The sequence below is a fragment of the Calliopsis andreniformis genome, chromosome 5 (assembly GCF_051401765.1).
Source record: "Calliopsis andreniformis isolate RMS-2024a chromosome 5, iyCalAndr_principal, whole genome shotgun sequence".
In the NCBI taxonomy this organism is placed as follows: Eukaryota; Metazoa; Arthropoda; class Insecta; order Hymenoptera; family Andrenidae; genus Calliopsis; species Calliopsis andreniformis.
Window position 1 is genome coordinate 8,248,722 of NC_135066.1, and position 17,700 is coordinate 8,266,421.

At 33.1% G+C, this 17,700-nt stretch overlaps 3 protein-coding genes across 5 annotated transcripts in view; 2 read left to right on the top strand and 1 right to left on the bottom strand.

The window, feature by feature from the left end:
- The window catches only part of LOC143179358 (ubiquitin carboxyl-terminal hydrolase 48), a 67,852-nt gene extending 61,595 nt beyond the window's left edge, over positions 1 to 6,257 (bottom strand). Inside the window, exons 1-11 of the mRNA XM_076378548.1 lie at positions 6,153 to 6,257; positions 5,471 to 5,610; positions 5,197 to 5,400; positions 4,781 to 5,107; positions 4,364 to 4,600; positions 4,038 to 4,288; positions 3,409 to 3,950; positions 3,230 to 3,331; positions 2,752 to 3,155; positions 2,303 to 2,666; positions 2,049 to 2,233 (exon numbers count right to left, since the gene is read on the bottom strand). Coding sequence (XP_076234663.1) covers positions 2,049 to 2,233; positions 2,303 to 2,666; positions 2,752 to 3,155; positions 3,230 to 3,331; positions 3,409 to 3,950; positions 4,038 to 4,288; positions 4,364 to 4,600; positions 4,781 to 5,107; positions 5,197 to 5,400; positions 5,471 to 5,610; positions 6,153 to 6,158 — 2,762 coding nt within the window. The 5' untranslated portion in view covers positions 6,159 to 6,257. The remainder of the gene's footprint in view (positions 1 to 2,048; positions 2,234 to 2,302; positions 2,667 to 2,751; positions 3,156 to 3,229; positions 3,332 to 3,408; positions 3,951 to 4,037; positions 4,289 to 4,363; positions 4,601 to 4,780; positions 5,108 to 5,196; positions 5,401 to 5,470; positions 5,611 to 6,152) is intronic.
- Polz2 (DNA polymerase zeta subunit 2) lies at positions 6,003 to 7,986 on the top strand. The gene is made up of 4 exons (XM_076378547.1): positions 6,003 to 6,075; positions 6,634 to 6,804; positions 6,894 to 7,191; positions 7,256 to 7,986. The coding sequence occupies exons 2-4, from the start codon at positions 6,786 to 6,788 to the stop codon at positions 7,566 to 7,568; spliced, it is 630 nt and encodes a 209-aa protein (XP_076234662.1). The 5' UTR covers positions 6,003 to 6,075; positions 6,634 to 6,785; the 3' UTR covers positions 7,569 to 7,986.
- Positions 7,987 to 9,345: 1,359 nt separating this feature from the next.
- Positions 9,346 to 14,826, top strand: LOC143178802 (uncharacterized). 3 transcript variants are annotated; one of them, XM_076377653.1, is made up of 12 exons: positions 9,346 to 9,633; positions 10,587 to 10,819; positions 10,896 to 11,069; positions 11,147 to 11,335; positions 11,399 to 11,727; positions 11,809 to 12,050; positions 12,129 to 12,309; positions 12,395 to 12,632; positions 12,714 to 12,854; positions 12,934 to 13,053; positions 13,203 to 13,304; positions 13,424 to 14,826. In XM_076377653.1, the coding sequence occupies exons 2-12, from the start codon at positions 10,598 to 10,600 to the stop codon at positions 13,655 to 13,657; spliced, it is 2,172 nt and encodes a 723-aa protein (XP_076233768.1). In that variant the 5' UTR covers positions 9,346 to 9,633; positions 10,587 to 10,597; the 3' UTR covers positions 13,658 to 14,826. The 3 variants fall into 3 exon arrangements, with proteins under 3 accessions (XP_076233768.1, XP_076233766.1, XP_076233767.1); XM_076377651.1 differs by having other exon boundaries at positions 9,350 to 9,633; positions 13,149 to 13,304; XM_076377652.1 differs by lacking the exon at positions 9,346 to 9,633 and adding an exon at positions 10,186 to 10,297 and having other exon boundaries at positions 13,149 to 13,304.
- Positions 14,827 to 17,700: the final 2,874 nt, after the last annotated feature.

Sequence of the window (17,700 nt, forward strand, 5' to 3'; positions counted from 1 at the left end):
GTTATAGATAAGTACAGAAACCTAAACTTTCCTGAACTACACACGCAACTTCAAAACAAAATGTTTCTTTTATTGTATGTATATTGACATATGTCTCTTTTTATTAATATAATAAAGTTAAAACTCTTAGAAAAGAAAATATTCAAAAATATAATTCTAAAAATTCGACAAAAATCCATGATAAAGACAAAACGTATTCTCCCGAAACATTTTGTCTAAAATGTTGTCCCTGTCTCATTGTAAGGACTTCACCCTTCGTCATAGAAGAGAAAAAAGGTGGAAAATATTTTTCCAGGCCGATGCCATTGTCTTCGCGCTCGTAACTTCCGACGATTAATTTTTCAGACCCCTTTCTGTTTAACGACAGTAATTATCGGGCTCTAGTACGCTTTTCATCCGTGACAATTTATAGACCTTGGACTTCCGCTTGGAATTATCAACCGCGGCATCCATAGGGGACATTGGAACGCGAAAAATGTCAATGCCAATGAAAATGTTGCATTGCGGTACCTCTTACAACAATTCCCGTGCTTTCCAAGGAATCGTCACAGTAAATTGCATAATCGTTAATTTCGCAAAGAATTCCTTCTTTAACGACATGATAGAAACAAGTTTTTCAATTTTTTAATATGAAACGTATTGACGTTATAACTCTTAGGTCATCCTATAAATAGTGTTGTTTCTCATTTCACTTTTTTTTCAGCTATTCTTTCGCATGACATCTTGTCTCACTTTATCCAATCACAAAATAAAGAAAAACGAAGAAGATAAAGAAAGTATGTTTCAAGGACAAAATACAAAAATAACTGTCAACCTCAGTTATAAATTTAATACTTGCATTCTCTGAACCTTTCAATTTACCCTTTTCAAACGACCAGAATAAATTTCTGACCAAAAAAATATACATAAACAGTAGAAAAACACTACACAAGACCTTTGCACAGGTCAATCGTGTGTCCATCGTACAGAAAGGGCACAAAGTAAGGAACAGAATGACGAAAGGAGACAAACACGAAAAAGAGAGAGAGCAGAGAGGACAGGGGCGCATTAACGAGCTTTTCCTAATTATGAGAAAAAACTGGACCGCGCGATTAAGGGCTGCGGTGGGCTCCCCCATCCTCGTGTGGATCTAGGGCCAGGAAAACTAATTGAAACCGCCTAACGACCGCCAGCAAATGATACATCAGCCTCGAGGAAAGCAGCCCCGTCGTCTTAATACCATTTCGCCTTGTTCGACGCTCATCGACCGTCGCGCAATTTTACCCTTCCCCCTCCGCGCGATCGTTTTCCCTGAAGACGAGCGAGAATCTTCCCCGAGCTCAACACTCTCGCATCTTCGGTCGCCTAATTGCTCGGTCGAACGGAGATCAAGGATACTTCCTCTACGACTCGAATGATTTATCGTGTTTTCTAGTCGTTTGGTCGCGATGTGTTTGAGCAGGGCAACAACCACGCATGACGCCGACGGGCCTCATCGTCAAACCAGAGATACACTAAACCTTAACGCTGGCACCATCTGTTGTTGGTGCGCTTAAAGTATAATCGTGAGCTCTTTTGCTACTAACGTTTGGAGAAGAAACGTTTAGCTTTACCTTTTGATCTATTTTTCACTATGGAATTACTTTTGAAATACTGATATCGATGATATGGGATTTTTTAATATAATATATATATAAATAATTTATGCGGCTAAATGTGTAGTATCCAGCAAAGTAAGTGTTGAAGAAGTTTTATGGAAAAGAAGAATATGAGACTATTGTTCAACGTATTATATAGTTAAAAATGCAAACATTTCTATTTATCCATAGAATGTAATTAGCAATATAGGAAACATAAAAATTAATGTTGTAACCGATATCACAGCGAATTTCTTATGAAATATAGTAATGAATATTGAACTAGTCATTAACATTTACTATATTACTAGATGTACTATGAATGTTATATACATACTACTCTGTGAATTTCTAGTAAGCAAATAGTTTGCTAGTAAAGTGAATTAAAAAATCATAACAAAGAGCTCTATGAATAAAGGAAAAAAGACTCACCGAATGAAGGAGCGCCAACTGTCCAAGAAACCTTTCTCCACAATGTAGAAGAGCTTCTCCGGATCTTCACATTTCATTATCTCGTTCTTGTTCCTCCCGTGATACAAGTCGTTGAGCTCGTCCTTCTGTTGCTTCGCTTTTATCTTATCGTCCTTCTTCGCCTTTTGTGCATTCTCCATCTTTTCCTATGTAAACAAAGTAATGGCAACATGTAGAGCTGTTAAATTAGGTATTAATTTTATTAAGAAGCGTACCTCACAAATGGAACACGACGCAGAACCAATTGAATATTCCTTAGACTCAGGAAAATACTTCCGAAGAATCATCCAAACTTCATGAGGTACCACTTTTCTCGTTGAGTCTGGTGTTTTTAGTGAATTATGTTCGCAAAGTAAGTCTTCATTAAAGTATATTATAATTTCACTTTCCTCGCCTTCTTCTGTTTCCTTCGATCTCTCGTTCTCTTTATTAGAGTTCTTGACATCGTTATGAGAACGGTTCGGAGTCTGGCCGTCCTGAACTTCTGTTTCTTGCTCCATATCGTCCATAAATTTCTCCATTGCGAGCCTTCGCCACGACTTCAACGAGTCAGCACCAACGATATAACTCGTTTCATTTCTGCACATGTAAAAACCTTTAACTCAGCTGGTGTATTTGATTAGAAACTATTATTTATAACTTGTTATTAGTGTTAACAACTTACGGTTCTTTGAAAGTGCGTACAAGTTCGCTGACCTCCTTATGGTCACGCTCCAACGACATCTTGAACCGAAGCAACTTGTATCGCCGCCTCACACAAGTTTCACACAGAGAACTTTGATCTAAACGCGGTCCACCACGATACTTCTCGTAAATTAAACTTGCAGCAGCTACTGGTAAGCACTTTGCACGATTCACTTTCAAAGGATCGAGTCGACCGTGTAAACACATCAAGACAGAATTGTCGATTGGCGATAATCCATCCGTAGATGAATGTCCATTCAACCACTTCGATAGCCAATCAGTCGGGATCCATTGATAATCCTCCCAAAAAACTGTGCTTGAAATAATACTGTATACTTCTATAACGAGTTGTCTCTTCAAATTTTGATCTTCTATCTCCTTTTGCTAAAAATTATTATTAATTCAGAGTGCTTTCTAATCAACATTTGTCTGCTTGACATAAATTTATTAATGCTTACTTTTTCCTGTTGGATAGCTAACAAACTTAATTCATGCTTGACATTTTCTTGTCTCACCAAATCACGCAACGTAGGACTAACTTCCCAATGTTCAAACTCCATCTGTAAAATAATAGAATAACGTAAACACATAAACTTGAAGATTAAACAAGGAGAAGAAAAAAGTGAAGTGCCCTTACCTCTTCGTAGAAATCTCGTTCCCCACAGCTCATAGCTCGATGAGCAGCACCATTTAATAGTTTGTAGTCTACTTTTGCACCCTTCGTTAATAATTTTTTTGTTTCTTCTTCGTGATAATTTTCTTTATCGTCAGACTCGTACAATCTACCGTTTCGTTCGTCGGAAGTAGAATCAACATCAGAAATTGTTATTTCATTTGTAACATCATTTTGAACAGATGATGCTTCAGATTCCGAATCCATTTTATTTTCTGTGTCCAATTTCAACATTTTTTCAGAACTGCACAAGTCGGGAACTGTAGAATCCGGTCCATTCTTCCGTTTTCCATCATCCGGTAAATCGGATTTATCTTTACAGATCAATTTCTCTGTGTGTATTAGATCATTATGACTATTTGTTTCTGCTTCTTTCTTCAGTCTACTTTTCTTCCCATTATTCACTCGTAACTCAGAGACAACTTTTTTATAAACCAGCATATACGCGGTATTGGAAGAAAGAAAACCTTTTGGTACACGTCCACGTTTAACCACTTTCGAATTTTCTGCAAAATAGAAACTATATTTAATCGAACATCAACATTTAAATAAATATTATTTTTTCAGTATATATTATAAAAATTCATGCTCACCAGTAACACCATCTTCTATTCGTTTGTTCTGCATCTTCTCAACTTTATCGTCGCTAAATTGATACCATTCTCCATTTGAATTACATATATTGGCAATGTAATGGCCCGAATGCGCAGATGGACCTTTATGACTCAAAACAGCAACTAGACTGTACACATGAGTTTGTGGTGGACATCTTACATATTCTGACATATCGAGATCTTCCGGAAATTGTATAAAAGAATTCAGTTTTCTTTTCTGTCCAGAATCTCTGGTGAAATAATGTAAAATTATTAACACAGAATATGGAATACTGAGGAACGTTATGATAGAGAAATATATGTACCTATGAAATACAAAACGCATTAATTGAATATTTAACGTTTCTGGAAGGGACTCTAAGCGTATAAATCGTCGTGCATCCTTCTTATCGTTGCAGGTAACGCAATGATATTGATTTGGTCCAGTCAATTGCTCCACAGACAAATATTTCTCTATCGCCTCCCTCAAAGTGGGTGCAAGCTGCAGATCCAACTCGTAGAATGTCGTCGAGGTCGGATATTCGGTGCCGCACTTCGAGCAACTGCGTCAAACAAAAAATGCGCATTATTTAGGAAGAAATAATTTCTCTCTGTGTCAGATCAGTTGATCGCACCAGTCACCGCAGCGAGCAACGTGTCCTACCATGTTCTCATCGTCAAGATCATCAGCATCATCATCGTTTAGGACAATTCTCATTTGCTTTCCACTTCAGAAAACCCACCAATTGATATAGCTGTATTTCCCTTGAGTCAGCCTCTGCAGCATCTGCTTCAGTTCTGAGGTTTGTTGCAGTTTCCCTTCGATATGGCACAGAAGTAGCTTGGAGAATTCCTGCGCGTCCTGTTGTGTTCTAGTATCCAAAGACAATGCAATAGCAAGATTCATTGGATCAAGAAGACTTCGGTTTCCAAACTGCATCATTGCGAATATGTATTGCAACTGCCCAACTGCCGTCACAGGATGGTAGAGTACTCCTGCCTTCTTAGCTTGATGCAGAGCTTCCCTTTCTTCTAGATCATCTGTGATGTTCCATTTGTATATTATCCTCCTAGAAAATATAAAATTTTGTTCCATAATATATTTCTCAAATCTGAGATAATGACAAATTAAACTTAACCAACAATTATAAATACATACCTCATATCTTCATTATGAAACCACACTTGAATTAAACTATTAACGTAACAAGTTGCACCAAGATTCTTCAAGCCCACATATTGAGTAGGGTCACGTAATTCAGATAAAGAACTTTCTAAAGACATTACTTCCACAGGTTGAGACTTCAAATACTTCTCTTCTCCCAATCCTGTCAGGCATTGTGGATTATTTGTGCAATTGCGTCTATAAAGAAAACATTTAGTCTAAAATGTTACAGAAAGGTGAAATAAGAGTTAAATGCACACATACTTACTTGCAATTTTTACAAGTTTTCAAACCTATCCTATAAGCAGTTTCCAAATGAATTCTTTCAATTTGTTCTGGTAAAACACCTTCTATCCAAGACCATGCTAATTTATCTAAATCAGTCTTCTTCATTGGTGCCATCTTTGTCTGGAACATATTAATAAATATTCTAAGAAAATGAATACAATATAACACAATTTGCTTACTATGTACATAATTTACAAATACTATAATTTATTTACGTCTTTTTTAATTCATACATTTTTAGTCCTGCTTAAATATGCAAAAATAAATGCACATTTCTCTTATGAAATTCAAATACTTTAGTTGAAACAAGTTGAAATATTCGAATAACCACAATTGTATAAAAAATATAAGTCAACAAAACAGACGAAATAATTCTTAAGATAATCTAACAAATTTCGTTTGAAAACCTACAAAGTAACGATGTCAAACCAAAACACATATCTTAGACAGATCGAGGATTTCATTTCGCGCCATAATAAAATCGCAGCTCGTTCACACAGTAAAAATGGAACAAAAAAATAGAACTTGATGGAATCGATTTCACAAAATCTACGTAATTGAAGATAGCAATACAAGAACAAAGTGGTTGGTGCACTCAATTAGTAACAAGTATCATACACACGAAGAAATCCCGTTTCTGTGAAAAATAAAAGATTGTGTACCTGCATGAAAGTTGCCAGTCCTTAATTTTCGAGGTTATAAAGGGTGCCGCTATAATCTTTATAACACTCTACGTCTCTTCTACAACATTTTCTGGTTGTAAAAGAAATTGATCACGTTCATAAGTTCACTTATTACTAATATTTATCGTTACTTTTTGCGAAGTGGTAAAAAAGTATCATCAAAACACTCCAACCATTTATTGTACACTGACCGCCATATGCAATCGTTTTCCACCGAGGCGCGCTTCAAATCAATCGCTATATTATACGATACGTAAACGTTTAGCAAAAGCATTTATTTAATAAAATGACTCCCTTTGTTATTTAGAAAAATGAAATAATAGTTGATTAACAAGTAAAATTTAACATATGCATTTTATCCAAAAAATGCTAATAGAAATAAAAAATAAAATTGACATTATTTGAAGATCAACATAACTATTGTATATAGTTAATTAAAGTATCAATTTTTCTATTACAGGAAAAAGTTTGATGTTTTGAATATGTCTGTAGTTATTAAATACACAAGTTGAAGTATGAAATAAGTACATGTATTGAATAACTTATATATATATTAGAATATACAAACTTTTTCATCAAAACTATAATGAATGATTAAAGATGTATTAGAAAATGTCCCAAGATAAAATAGGTAAATACCATTGAGAGGAGAAGTAATAAGTTAATGTACTATGTAATAATAAGTTAAATTACTACAGAAATTATACTGTTTCTTTGCAGTTGGTAGTAACATACTGTTAGAGTTTTTAGAAGTGGCATTCAACCATATACTGTACTTTAGAAATTTGTATCCTAAAGAAATCTTTGTAAAAAAGAAAATATATAGCACAACAGTATATGTTTCTGAACATCCAGAGCTGAATGAATATATAAAGAATGTTTTGAATGCAATTAGAGAACTAGTAAAAGAAGATGAGACTTGTGTGAAAACAATTAATCTGGTTTTCTATAATAAACACAAACATCCAATTGAGAAATTTGTTTTCGACCTCGTTAAATTGCAAGCACATAACACAGAGTATGTATTGTTCAATAAGTTTTTAAATGTAAAATGAAATATATTAATTTTCTATTTATTCTAGGAAAGATCCTTATTATCTGAAAACAGAGGAAGCCCTTAGAACAATTTGCCTGAAATTATCTACATGTGATGCATATTTAAAATCATTGCCAGAGGATTCAACGTTTTCTATTGAAATTCAAACTTATGAAACTGCACATGTTGCTTTGAGTGAAAATCCTCGATGTGAAGATTTCCCATGGATCATTGACGAAGATGCCATTGAAATGACTGATAAAAATTTACTTCCTCTAAAAACTATCAAAACTGATTGCCTAAATTTACAGATGTATGTGCTTGAAAATGAAAAAAGCAAAACTACAGATCAATTATAATTATGAAAGAAATCATACATCATGTATGTTCTTTAAACTTACAGTAGTTAACTTTGCATAATGTTATACAATAAAGTAATTGTTACAGATTCCCTACAATTCATTATATAAGTTCTTATTATGTTACACATTTTGAGTATTACGCATTAATCTATCAGTGTTACTGTTATGTAGTAATAATTCAGAACAAGTATCTATGAATTACCTGGAAAAATAAATAAGTCAATAAGCAATTAAATACGACTGTGGCACACACGCGATTTTATACTTCTTAATTATGTGACAGTTTACTTATTTCCTTGTCGAAGTTTTTACTTATTTACTCTCATTACAGATTACTCTGTATCGTATTGTATACTATATAATGTTATTCATATGATATAATTAATTTACAAGCAGAAACAAAAATAGTTTATGTACATATGTGCACACATGTATTTAATAAATACTCAACATCGCTTTTCTACCATAGTCTTAACTAAAAATATTTCATTTTACATTTTCAACTTACTTTTACATGAGGAAAACATCCTGCATTTTCAATGTAAGTTCTTGTCATTATATGATGATTAGAACAAAATCTACAATCGTTTACAGAAACTAAATCTTGTAATTGAAAGAAATTAACTATTCGCAAACTATTTTATATAGACAATACTTCACGTTTTTGAAATTTCCGCTCAAATAATCAAACTGAATTTATTTATGTACAGAGACCTGGGTTGAATTTCTTAGAACTAGATATAGGGAATGTAGAGAATTTCGAATAAACTTGTACTCACATTGCCATTTGCCATACATGTAGTTAACTGAGACTTCAGGCAGGTGTCGCTAGTGTTGAAGGACGTTTATGGCTACGACTTGGCAGCTATACAATTAAAGTATAAGATAATTTGAAATAGAATGTCAGCATAATATTAGTTTATTTGCTACGGTACATACATACAAATAAACGTTGCTGCCTAAATCATCTAATCGTGGCCTTTTATCGTCTGTAGCGTATGCAATATATATATATTTTCGCGCGTAAATCTGAAGTTGTTAGGCATTAAGTTAATTTTACTATAATACTGATTTTTTGTAATTAAGTTATTTGAATGTAACCTGTTATAACATTTTTTAGTTATTATAACATGTATTTCGTCCTATCGTTGAAGAAGCTGGATGTGTAAATCTATCCACAAAAATGATTATTTAATTCCCTATGCGTCCCTTTGACACTAGCGACGCCTACTCGAAGGCCTACTTAACTACATTTCTTGCAGGGCAAGTAACTCCGTGGCCAAATCGATTACTCCACAAAACAAAAGTATTAATATTGAAATTAAATAATGCTCTAACATGAAAATGTTAAAAAATTCAAAAAATGGAGTTAATTACCTTGGCCTGTGAACAGTTCAATTGTGATACATATATAATTTTTAACCGGAAGTGAAGAAGCGGACATAGAAATCGCAGATATCTCGCAGCTAGTCGATATCGATATTGTGGATTACTGACTTATGTCACGTATTTGTAATAACTCTATGTTTATACGTATATACGTACATATTCTTTAATAGAGAAAATACCAGCAAATAAACCTGTATTTCTTAACCACGTGTACAAAATCTTAATTATAACTTACAAATGGAATGAAGTAGTATCTACTCTTCTCGTAGTTAAAATTTATTTTTAATAAAGAAAAAATTCCTATATTTAATTGTAATTTACACAGATTCATGTAGTATTAGACATAAGTCATTTCTAAGTAGTATTCTATGAGGAAAATTTCGTGGAAAGAGATTAAAAGTTTTGCAAAATATGGCTACGTAAAAAGAGATCCGATAGAGGGCATCCAACGCGTGTATACGCAATCGTTAGCCTCTATCAAAGTAGCAGGCGGCATCAAATATCTGTTGGTCTTCTAAAAAGTGGCAACAGTTTTCTGACGGGCGTTTTTCGTGGTGCTTTCATCGCGGCCAACATTCCTACTTGTCATGAGGGCCTAAATGGCGTTGGTGTCAAGACTCGCCTGCCGTTTCGCTCGCTGCCAATCGTTGGAACAGAGAAACGAAAATTTCAAGTCAGTGCTGGCAACTTTTTACGTTTATTATAACGCTCCATTTCGGCGAGGAACGCAGGCAAATATTTTGTTTACCGTTCCTCGTGCCACCTCATCGTTAGGGTTATTGGATTTTAGCGGTTACTTGTTGGACCGAAGCAAAAACCGGAATGCTTCATCGCGAACCGCGAGGAATGCTTCCCTCGGACGTCCTCCATATTATTTATTGTTTCCTTGTTTGTCGAGTGAATCGTCAATTCGTCTCAAACTCAGTGGGATGATTTACGATGTAGAATATTTTCTTCTTTTCTGCGCGTACTGTGCGCTATTACATAAGAAGAGACTATTACCAGAACTTAATTATAACAGATCTCGGCATTGTTCGTTAGAACTCCAAAAATACATGAACGGTTGAAAAACCAATCCAACAGTTTGCCCACAAATCTTTCAGATACCCCTAAAGGATGAGAGAGATTGAAAAACATTTTCTACAACTACCATACAGATTTAGCGATCAATGCTAAATAACATCATTGGGTGTATATACATTCGAATCATGAATAAGCTATCGTAGTTACTGCTAGATAGCGTTGTGCAATGAAAAAGAAATTTATGAGGATGAAAAATTATCCTGAGAAATGCAAAGTACTTTAATTGTTCCATTTCTATAGGATAACAGTAAAATGTAATTTGTACAATGTATGCCATCTTTCCATTTGTCTGTCAACATTACTCCTTTATTTTGATGGTTCTCTTTTATAACTCTCAGTATCGCGTAACATTAGATGTAAAGGAAATTGACATTTTATTTTCTACTTGCTTTAGTTTTCATGTATTAATAAACATGTATTAGTTTGTAATGTGATACAACTGAAAAAGCATAACTTCTTAGTTACAACTAATTAAAAGTTTGATAGTTAAGATGTTTAAATGAAAAGCTATGTTTTCTTTAGATATTTATTTTACTGTTACAGTTACGTAAAAGATGACTGCGGATTCAGAGAAAGACAGTACCCATTGTTTAATATGTAACAGTAAAGTGGGTGTGTCAACTAGAAACAGTATACGTATTTTTAATGAAAATTCTATCACAGTATCAGAAAAACCACTTTTAGATACCATATGTGCTGTCTTAGAAACAGATTTAAATGAAGAAAATGTACATTCTCTTGTTATATGTAAAAAGTGCTATAAGTTATTTAATGAGGTAAGTAAAATATTGTTTTAATATCTATATCAGATAAGCAATAGTATTTAATTTAAAAAATCAATAAATTTTGCAGATTGATGAACTTGAAAATCGACTTACGGAGGTAAAATTAGAAATCTTCAATAATTATAAGAAGACTATAAAAAAATTATCTGATATGCAAAATGAAGAAGAATACAATGATCATGATTACATAGAAAATACTGAAAGTCAAGGTACTGATATGGAAGTAAAGTACATAGAAAAGGTAATAGAAGTTTAATTAACAGTTTAACTAAGCTAATATGCTTAAATTATTGTAATATTATGAAATTGATGATCAAGGATGATCAAGAAACTCAAGAATTAGAAGGAGAAGAAGAAAGATTAGAAGAGGAGGAAGAAGAACTTCCTTGTGAGCCAGAGGAAATTATTCTGAAAGTGGAACCAGTAGCAGAAACAAGTAATACTGAAGAAAGAAAGAGAATAAAACGTTCAAAAATTGCAACAAAGATTCAGACTTCTCAGGAACAGGTGATTGTCACTATTTATTTAATTTTATTTAACAATTTTTTAAAATTATTTATTCTTCCTTAGGTGGTAACTAGAGATGGTTCTATATATACCTGTTTGTTATGTACAAATGAAGAGGATAAAGCTCAAGGTGATGCAAAATCTATTATCGCACACATGAAAAGTGTACACGAAACTCGTTTATACATTTGCGATATATGTGGAGATGATTTTAGAAAAAGAAATGAACTTTCTCTTCATCTCGATGACCATGTCGCTAAGGAAGAGGGTGACTTTCAGTGTGAAATATGTAATAGAATATTTAGCAATTTGCGGTTATTTAGAATTCATAAACGAATACATTATCCACAAGTAAAATCGTGGCCATGTGAAACTTGTGGTAAAAGATACAGGTATATAAAAAATATATTTTTTAAATAACGTTTATGTAAAGTAATAGTATTATTAATATATAATTTATATTATTTTTGTAGCTCGAGAAATTTATTGGAAGAGCATATCAATACACATACTGGTGTACGACCATATGTGTGTGAAAATTGTGGCAAGGATTTTGCTTCTAAATACACATATAAAGCACATGTAAAAACACACGAAGTAAGACCTCGACCATATGAGTGTTCGCAATGTAACAAGACGTTCTTGAGTCAACAGAACCTTAATCAGCATGAAAGAACTCATAATGGTGTGAAGGAATATATTTGTCATCAATGTGGTACGATTTCTTTATTATGGTTTTATTGTTTTTGTGTGTATAAACGTTCTACATTGTTAATGTGTGTTCATTTTGCAGGAAAAGCATTTGGTTCGCCACACAATTTAGAAGTTCATAATATAGTACATACAGGATATAAACCATACATATGTAGAATGTGTGGCAAAGCATTTGCGCGGAAGGCTGAAATAAGAGATCATGAAAGAACGCATACAGGAGAAAAACCATATCAATGTGAATTTTGTGGAGCCACATTCAGGTGTGTTTATTACTGCAATTACTCACTTGAGCAACGTAAAAATGATTACATTTTCGTAATTATTTTCGTAATTTATTTGTAATAGCCAAAGATCAAACTTGCAATCTCATAAACGTGCAACGCATTATAATGACAAACGATATAAATGTGACGACTGTGGAAAGGGATTTAAACGACGAAGATTGTTGGATTATCATATAAAAGCAGCGCATACTGGTGAAAGGCCGTATAAGTGCGAAATATGCACCGCGACATTTGTTTATCCTGAACACTTCAAGAAACACATGCGCATACATACAGGAGAGAAACCTTACTTGTGTGAAGTATGTATAACTATTACGAATCGTTACTTTAGGTAGACATAGTAGTTTCTTTTGATTTTAAATGCTAACGTTGGCTTTTAGGTGTGTGGCAAAGCATTTAATAGCAGAGATAATAGAAATGCACACCGATTTATACACAGTGACAAGAAACCATATGAATGTTTAGTATGTGGTATGGGCTTCATGAGAAAGCCTTTATTGTATACTCATATGCAAATTCAGGTAAACCGATGGATCAGTTTAAAGATAGTAAACCATAGATTTTAGGAGTGATATTAATGCCGACGTTCATGACTTTTAGGGTCATCTAAATGATACTATAGTAGTAAACCAACCACGGCTTACTACAGAAGATGATCAAGTGATAACAATTCCTGAAACTGATGCAGAGCTTCTAATGGATGAACCAGAAAATGATCAGGTAATTAAATATACAGTCGATATATTATAGTGTTTTACATAACGTTAGAATACATTGATAGAAATGAGTTTTAAAATATTTTTATTATTTTTTAGTTAGAAGAAACTGAATTATATGTAACTGAATTAAAAGATCACGTTATTATACAGCAACAAAATGATGATCAGATGTATAATGAAGAAGATGTATTAAATATTCCAACAGAGGAGAATGTTGCAGATGAAGAAGTGAGTCATCTCGTTGAAGGAGAGGTACCTATCAATTATTCTGTGTTATTGTTTCTTTTTTCTAACAATATGCAGCTACGCGTGCTTGCATATATTCGCGCATATGTGTATATCACGTTAAAATATAATTTCACAATTTTCAGATGAACTTCGCAGAGAATGAAGGAATGGAATGTAAAGTAGAGGATTCGGAACAAGTTGAAGAAGTATATAATTATAATGAAACTGAAGACGGAGAAACGATAGTTGTACCAGCTACCTCAGAGTACAAAGAGATAGATGAAGAGAAAAATGCTGTTCGACTAGTGCAGATTCGATTTCCAACATCGGTTGGTGGAGAAGGTCGAAGTTGGTTAAGTTTAGTGCAGAACACGTGAGCTTTTGTATCATTATTATGTTCTATGGCGTATAGAACAGAAAATTGCCTCTTGATAAACTCTTCGTGCTAATGTGAAATCGATATTAGCAAGTGTGTAACAATGAGAATATGGATGATTGAATTTCGCTTTATACAGTATGTATGTGTCATTTTAAACTGACACGAGCCCAACTTAATTACATTATACGGTAGTTTTGTATTTACATATGTTCTTATAATTTTTATAAAATTGCTATATTATCTTTGAACTAGATAAAGCATGCGATTGAGTTTAATTATAAACGATAAAAAGGGCAAGAAACTTAAGTTGTGACTAGGCAATTTCCACTTATTATCAGTGTTATTATTCTGAATATTTTTTTGCTTTAGTTAGGAAAAATTGTTCGATTTCTATGTTGAATCGGGTTTCCTTTAATTTTAGTTTCCTTTTTTTATCAAATTTATCCTTTAATAGGCATGTTAAAATAGAGGTCAGCTTTTTTTACATAATGAGTGTTTTAAATCTGTTTACTTAGGATATATTTATAACGCCATATTTTACACTTTTTTGAAATTAATGATTTTATGTATTTTGCAAGTTTACTCGGAGAACATTTCTTTCAAGTAAAGTATCAGTGAAGTATTCAGAGTAGTAACACTGTTGAAGAGCTTGTAAGATTATCGATACCGACAGTCAATAGCATATTTTAATTGTAATTTAAATCATTATTAAATCCTATTTATATTTCCATTCCTCAATTCTGAGAATCGAGTCCATTTTTGCGAGTTCAGTTTTATAATTTTATCAAATTATATAAGAGCTCGTATTACGTAGTAGAAAATTTTTTAGTCGTTAAAAGTGAAGAATATTACAAATATCACTAGTAGGAACTCTAAAGAAAAAATTGTAAATTTCGCTTCTAAAATTTTGTACTATTTTCTTCGTGTTTGTGATAGTTAGGAAAAGAACATATGTAATTATTTATTGACAATGTTAGTAGATAACGTCACTTTTTTGTTTAGAACTTATGAATCAATAATATGCTGCATTATTTTACAAACAATTTGTTTTCAGTAACATCACATAGAAAGTAATACATTTCGTGAACATAAAATGTCATTGCATTAAAATCTTAAATTCAATGTATTATTAGTTATGTAAAGCACTATAAATAATATGAGCATGTGTACAAATAAATATTATAATGTTCTTATATGTCGCTGTTTCATTTCATTGTTCTTCTATTAATGCTTCTACAACATCAATTTTCACCTCCTTAATGTATCGATAACAAATATGTGCAAAGTATTATTTTCGATTATTTTACAGCTCTTTAAAGTTTCATTAAAATCGGTGATTAATAATTCAGTGTATTAGCTTCAAATGAATAGTTTCTATTTTGTCCGTAAAACTGTTAAAAATTCTAATATCACACGTGCTTTGTAAAATTCGTCGCGGAGCTACGGAGGGATGGCTTTGATAAATGATAGGAAATTACGGGGAACAGTGAGATAATCCATTCAGCGATTAATTGTTACGCTATTGTAGCCTGAGCCATCCAGCAGCTTTTCTTGGTTCTCAATAAGTTAAATTGAGTGTGAATAATATTTGAACCCTTCAGCTTGGGTTGGATCTTAATGTCTCTTTTATTCCGTTTGGCTTTGAAAGCCCACGAACACATCGGCACCATGGAGCATATTCGAATCTTCATAAGGATAAAAGAATTTAATAGTTCCTCGTTAAATAATCATAATTCTTCGAATAACCTACGGAATTAATTTTATGAATTTTTCGCTCCCTCCAGATTTTACTTTCCGAGTAAAACATTCCAATCTTTCCAAGTTTAAAGTTTAAAGTTTAAAGTTTAGATCATCTAACTTTCTTCGGCAGTTAAAGCATAACTACTAGAGTTCTTGGAATTCGAAGAATTTTATTTCCATCTTAATTTGAATTCTAATTTCTTCTATGCTTATATTTAGATATTTATATATATAACATTTTTGTTCCGAAGAAGTTTTTCCTTTTTATTAGATACATTGCTGTAAACAGATTATAGATGCAATAATTAGTAGGGAAATCTTCCTGACACTTTTGCGTGATAGTAGCTTGAGTAATTATTCTTAATTATAAATAGTAGTCGATAGTAAAGGAAGAGTAGCTTGAAAAGTATCTAAACAGAATTATTTATTCGTGTAAGGCGCTCAGAAATCCTCCTCTTATTCGCCTTGAACTCAAGCGCACGAATACATGACGCTTCTCACATTAATTAATTGACAGTCTAATTGAATTGTGTTGTAAGTAAACCACGATTTCAGTGTATCTTCAATGTTCCATCAAATATCTATGATAGACGTAATAGCGACAAAACTATGTTTTGCTAATTATTTGACGCATTCTAGTGATACAGATTTCGTCTAAAGTCTAAAAAATGATCTCTCATTTTTAATATTAGTGTTCTTTCCTATTTTTCGGCTGTTTCATTTTACCGCAGAATTTTCATTTCAGTCACAATGATAGTTTCCATGGTTCAGGTATGTGTATATACGTGGTTCCTCTGTTTGCTAGGCTTCAATCTTTCCTTTCAAATTCTTTCCTTCTTTCAAGTGCACACGCACTGCATACAAATGCATCTATTATTACACATTACGCGTTGCGCTTAAAATTAATCTCTAGGGTGTTTCATTATAGTTTTAGAGGACTTTTTCTTAGAAAAATCAAGTATTCTTTACGTAATATCCTTTGTGTCTTGACAAAAATTGAATCTGTAACGAATCAATATAAAATGAACTGTTGCGCACGGGCGTGCCTGAGCTGTAGCCTTATCAAGAATTTTGCCTTTGCATCTAATCAGATAACAATATTTTTCCTTACTTGTTGTTTCTACCTTGATAGTTAAATAAGTTAACAACCTAACTTCAAGCAGGCTCTTTTATTAAAATATATCATTGGTCTATATAACTTAATAATAACGTTATAAAATGCCCGTATTAATGAATAAATCACGATTTAAAATGATACGACAAATTTGTACAATTGATACAAACTCTACAATTTTTAGTAAGAGAGAATTGCAGAACTAAAGCTAAATACTGAATATCTGCACACGTCTGATGACTCGTTATCGAGAAATAGTTTAACTTGATTATGCAATGTCAATCTCACAGCAGAATAAACTCTTTTAAAAACAAAATGTGAGGCTTTTAAATGTGAAATAAAATAACGAAATCATGTTAGTCTTTTTTCCCCTTGTCTCACTTTATTTCCCCTGCCAATTTGTATTCTTTCATCAAAATGCAACACAGTTGGGGCAAGAGTTAGTTTCATATTTTCGCGATTCCATTCCTTCCTTGAAACCTCTTGTTCTTTTTTTCCTCAATTTATTTCGCGCTGACAACGTACGGAGCATGCAAATGTAACGCATTAGTTTCGAGTATCGCGTTTTTCGAGTTTGTATCATGTCGAGAATGAGTGAATTCAAAGAGATTCGTTGCTTGTAGTAATACATGGTTGGCGAAAATATAGAGGCATGCGAGCGTAGAAACGCGACAAGGAAAGAATGAGCACTGGTTGGTCTATCTATACGTTGAAATCCTACGATCCTTTGATCCCATTCTGATTTACTCACAGCGAAGACGTACTTATAGGATCGAAAGCTTGCCGGTAGTACAAGTTCGTCGGATGTTGTCGGAATTTTCATCGTTCCCAGCTCGATACGCATCTCATGGTGGTTGAAGCTGATGGCATCGGGATTTCTTTGACATTTGCTCGCGATTCACGCCAAATTTATACTCCACTTTTGGAGATTTTCTACTTTTGTAAATTGGAAGAAAGCTTTTCGCCTAAAAATAGTAAGAAAAGTCACTTGGTATAAATACGTGTAAAGTAATCATTTTTGTGAAACATTTTTGTTCATGGGAACGTAGAATTGAATGATTAAAGTTGGTGTAGATCACTAATTGGCAAGGAGAAATTACAAATATTTCGTCCAATGAATGCTCGAAGTAGATGTCTACGATTATTGTTAAAGGATATACGAAAACCGCATTTGTCGACATGCGCGA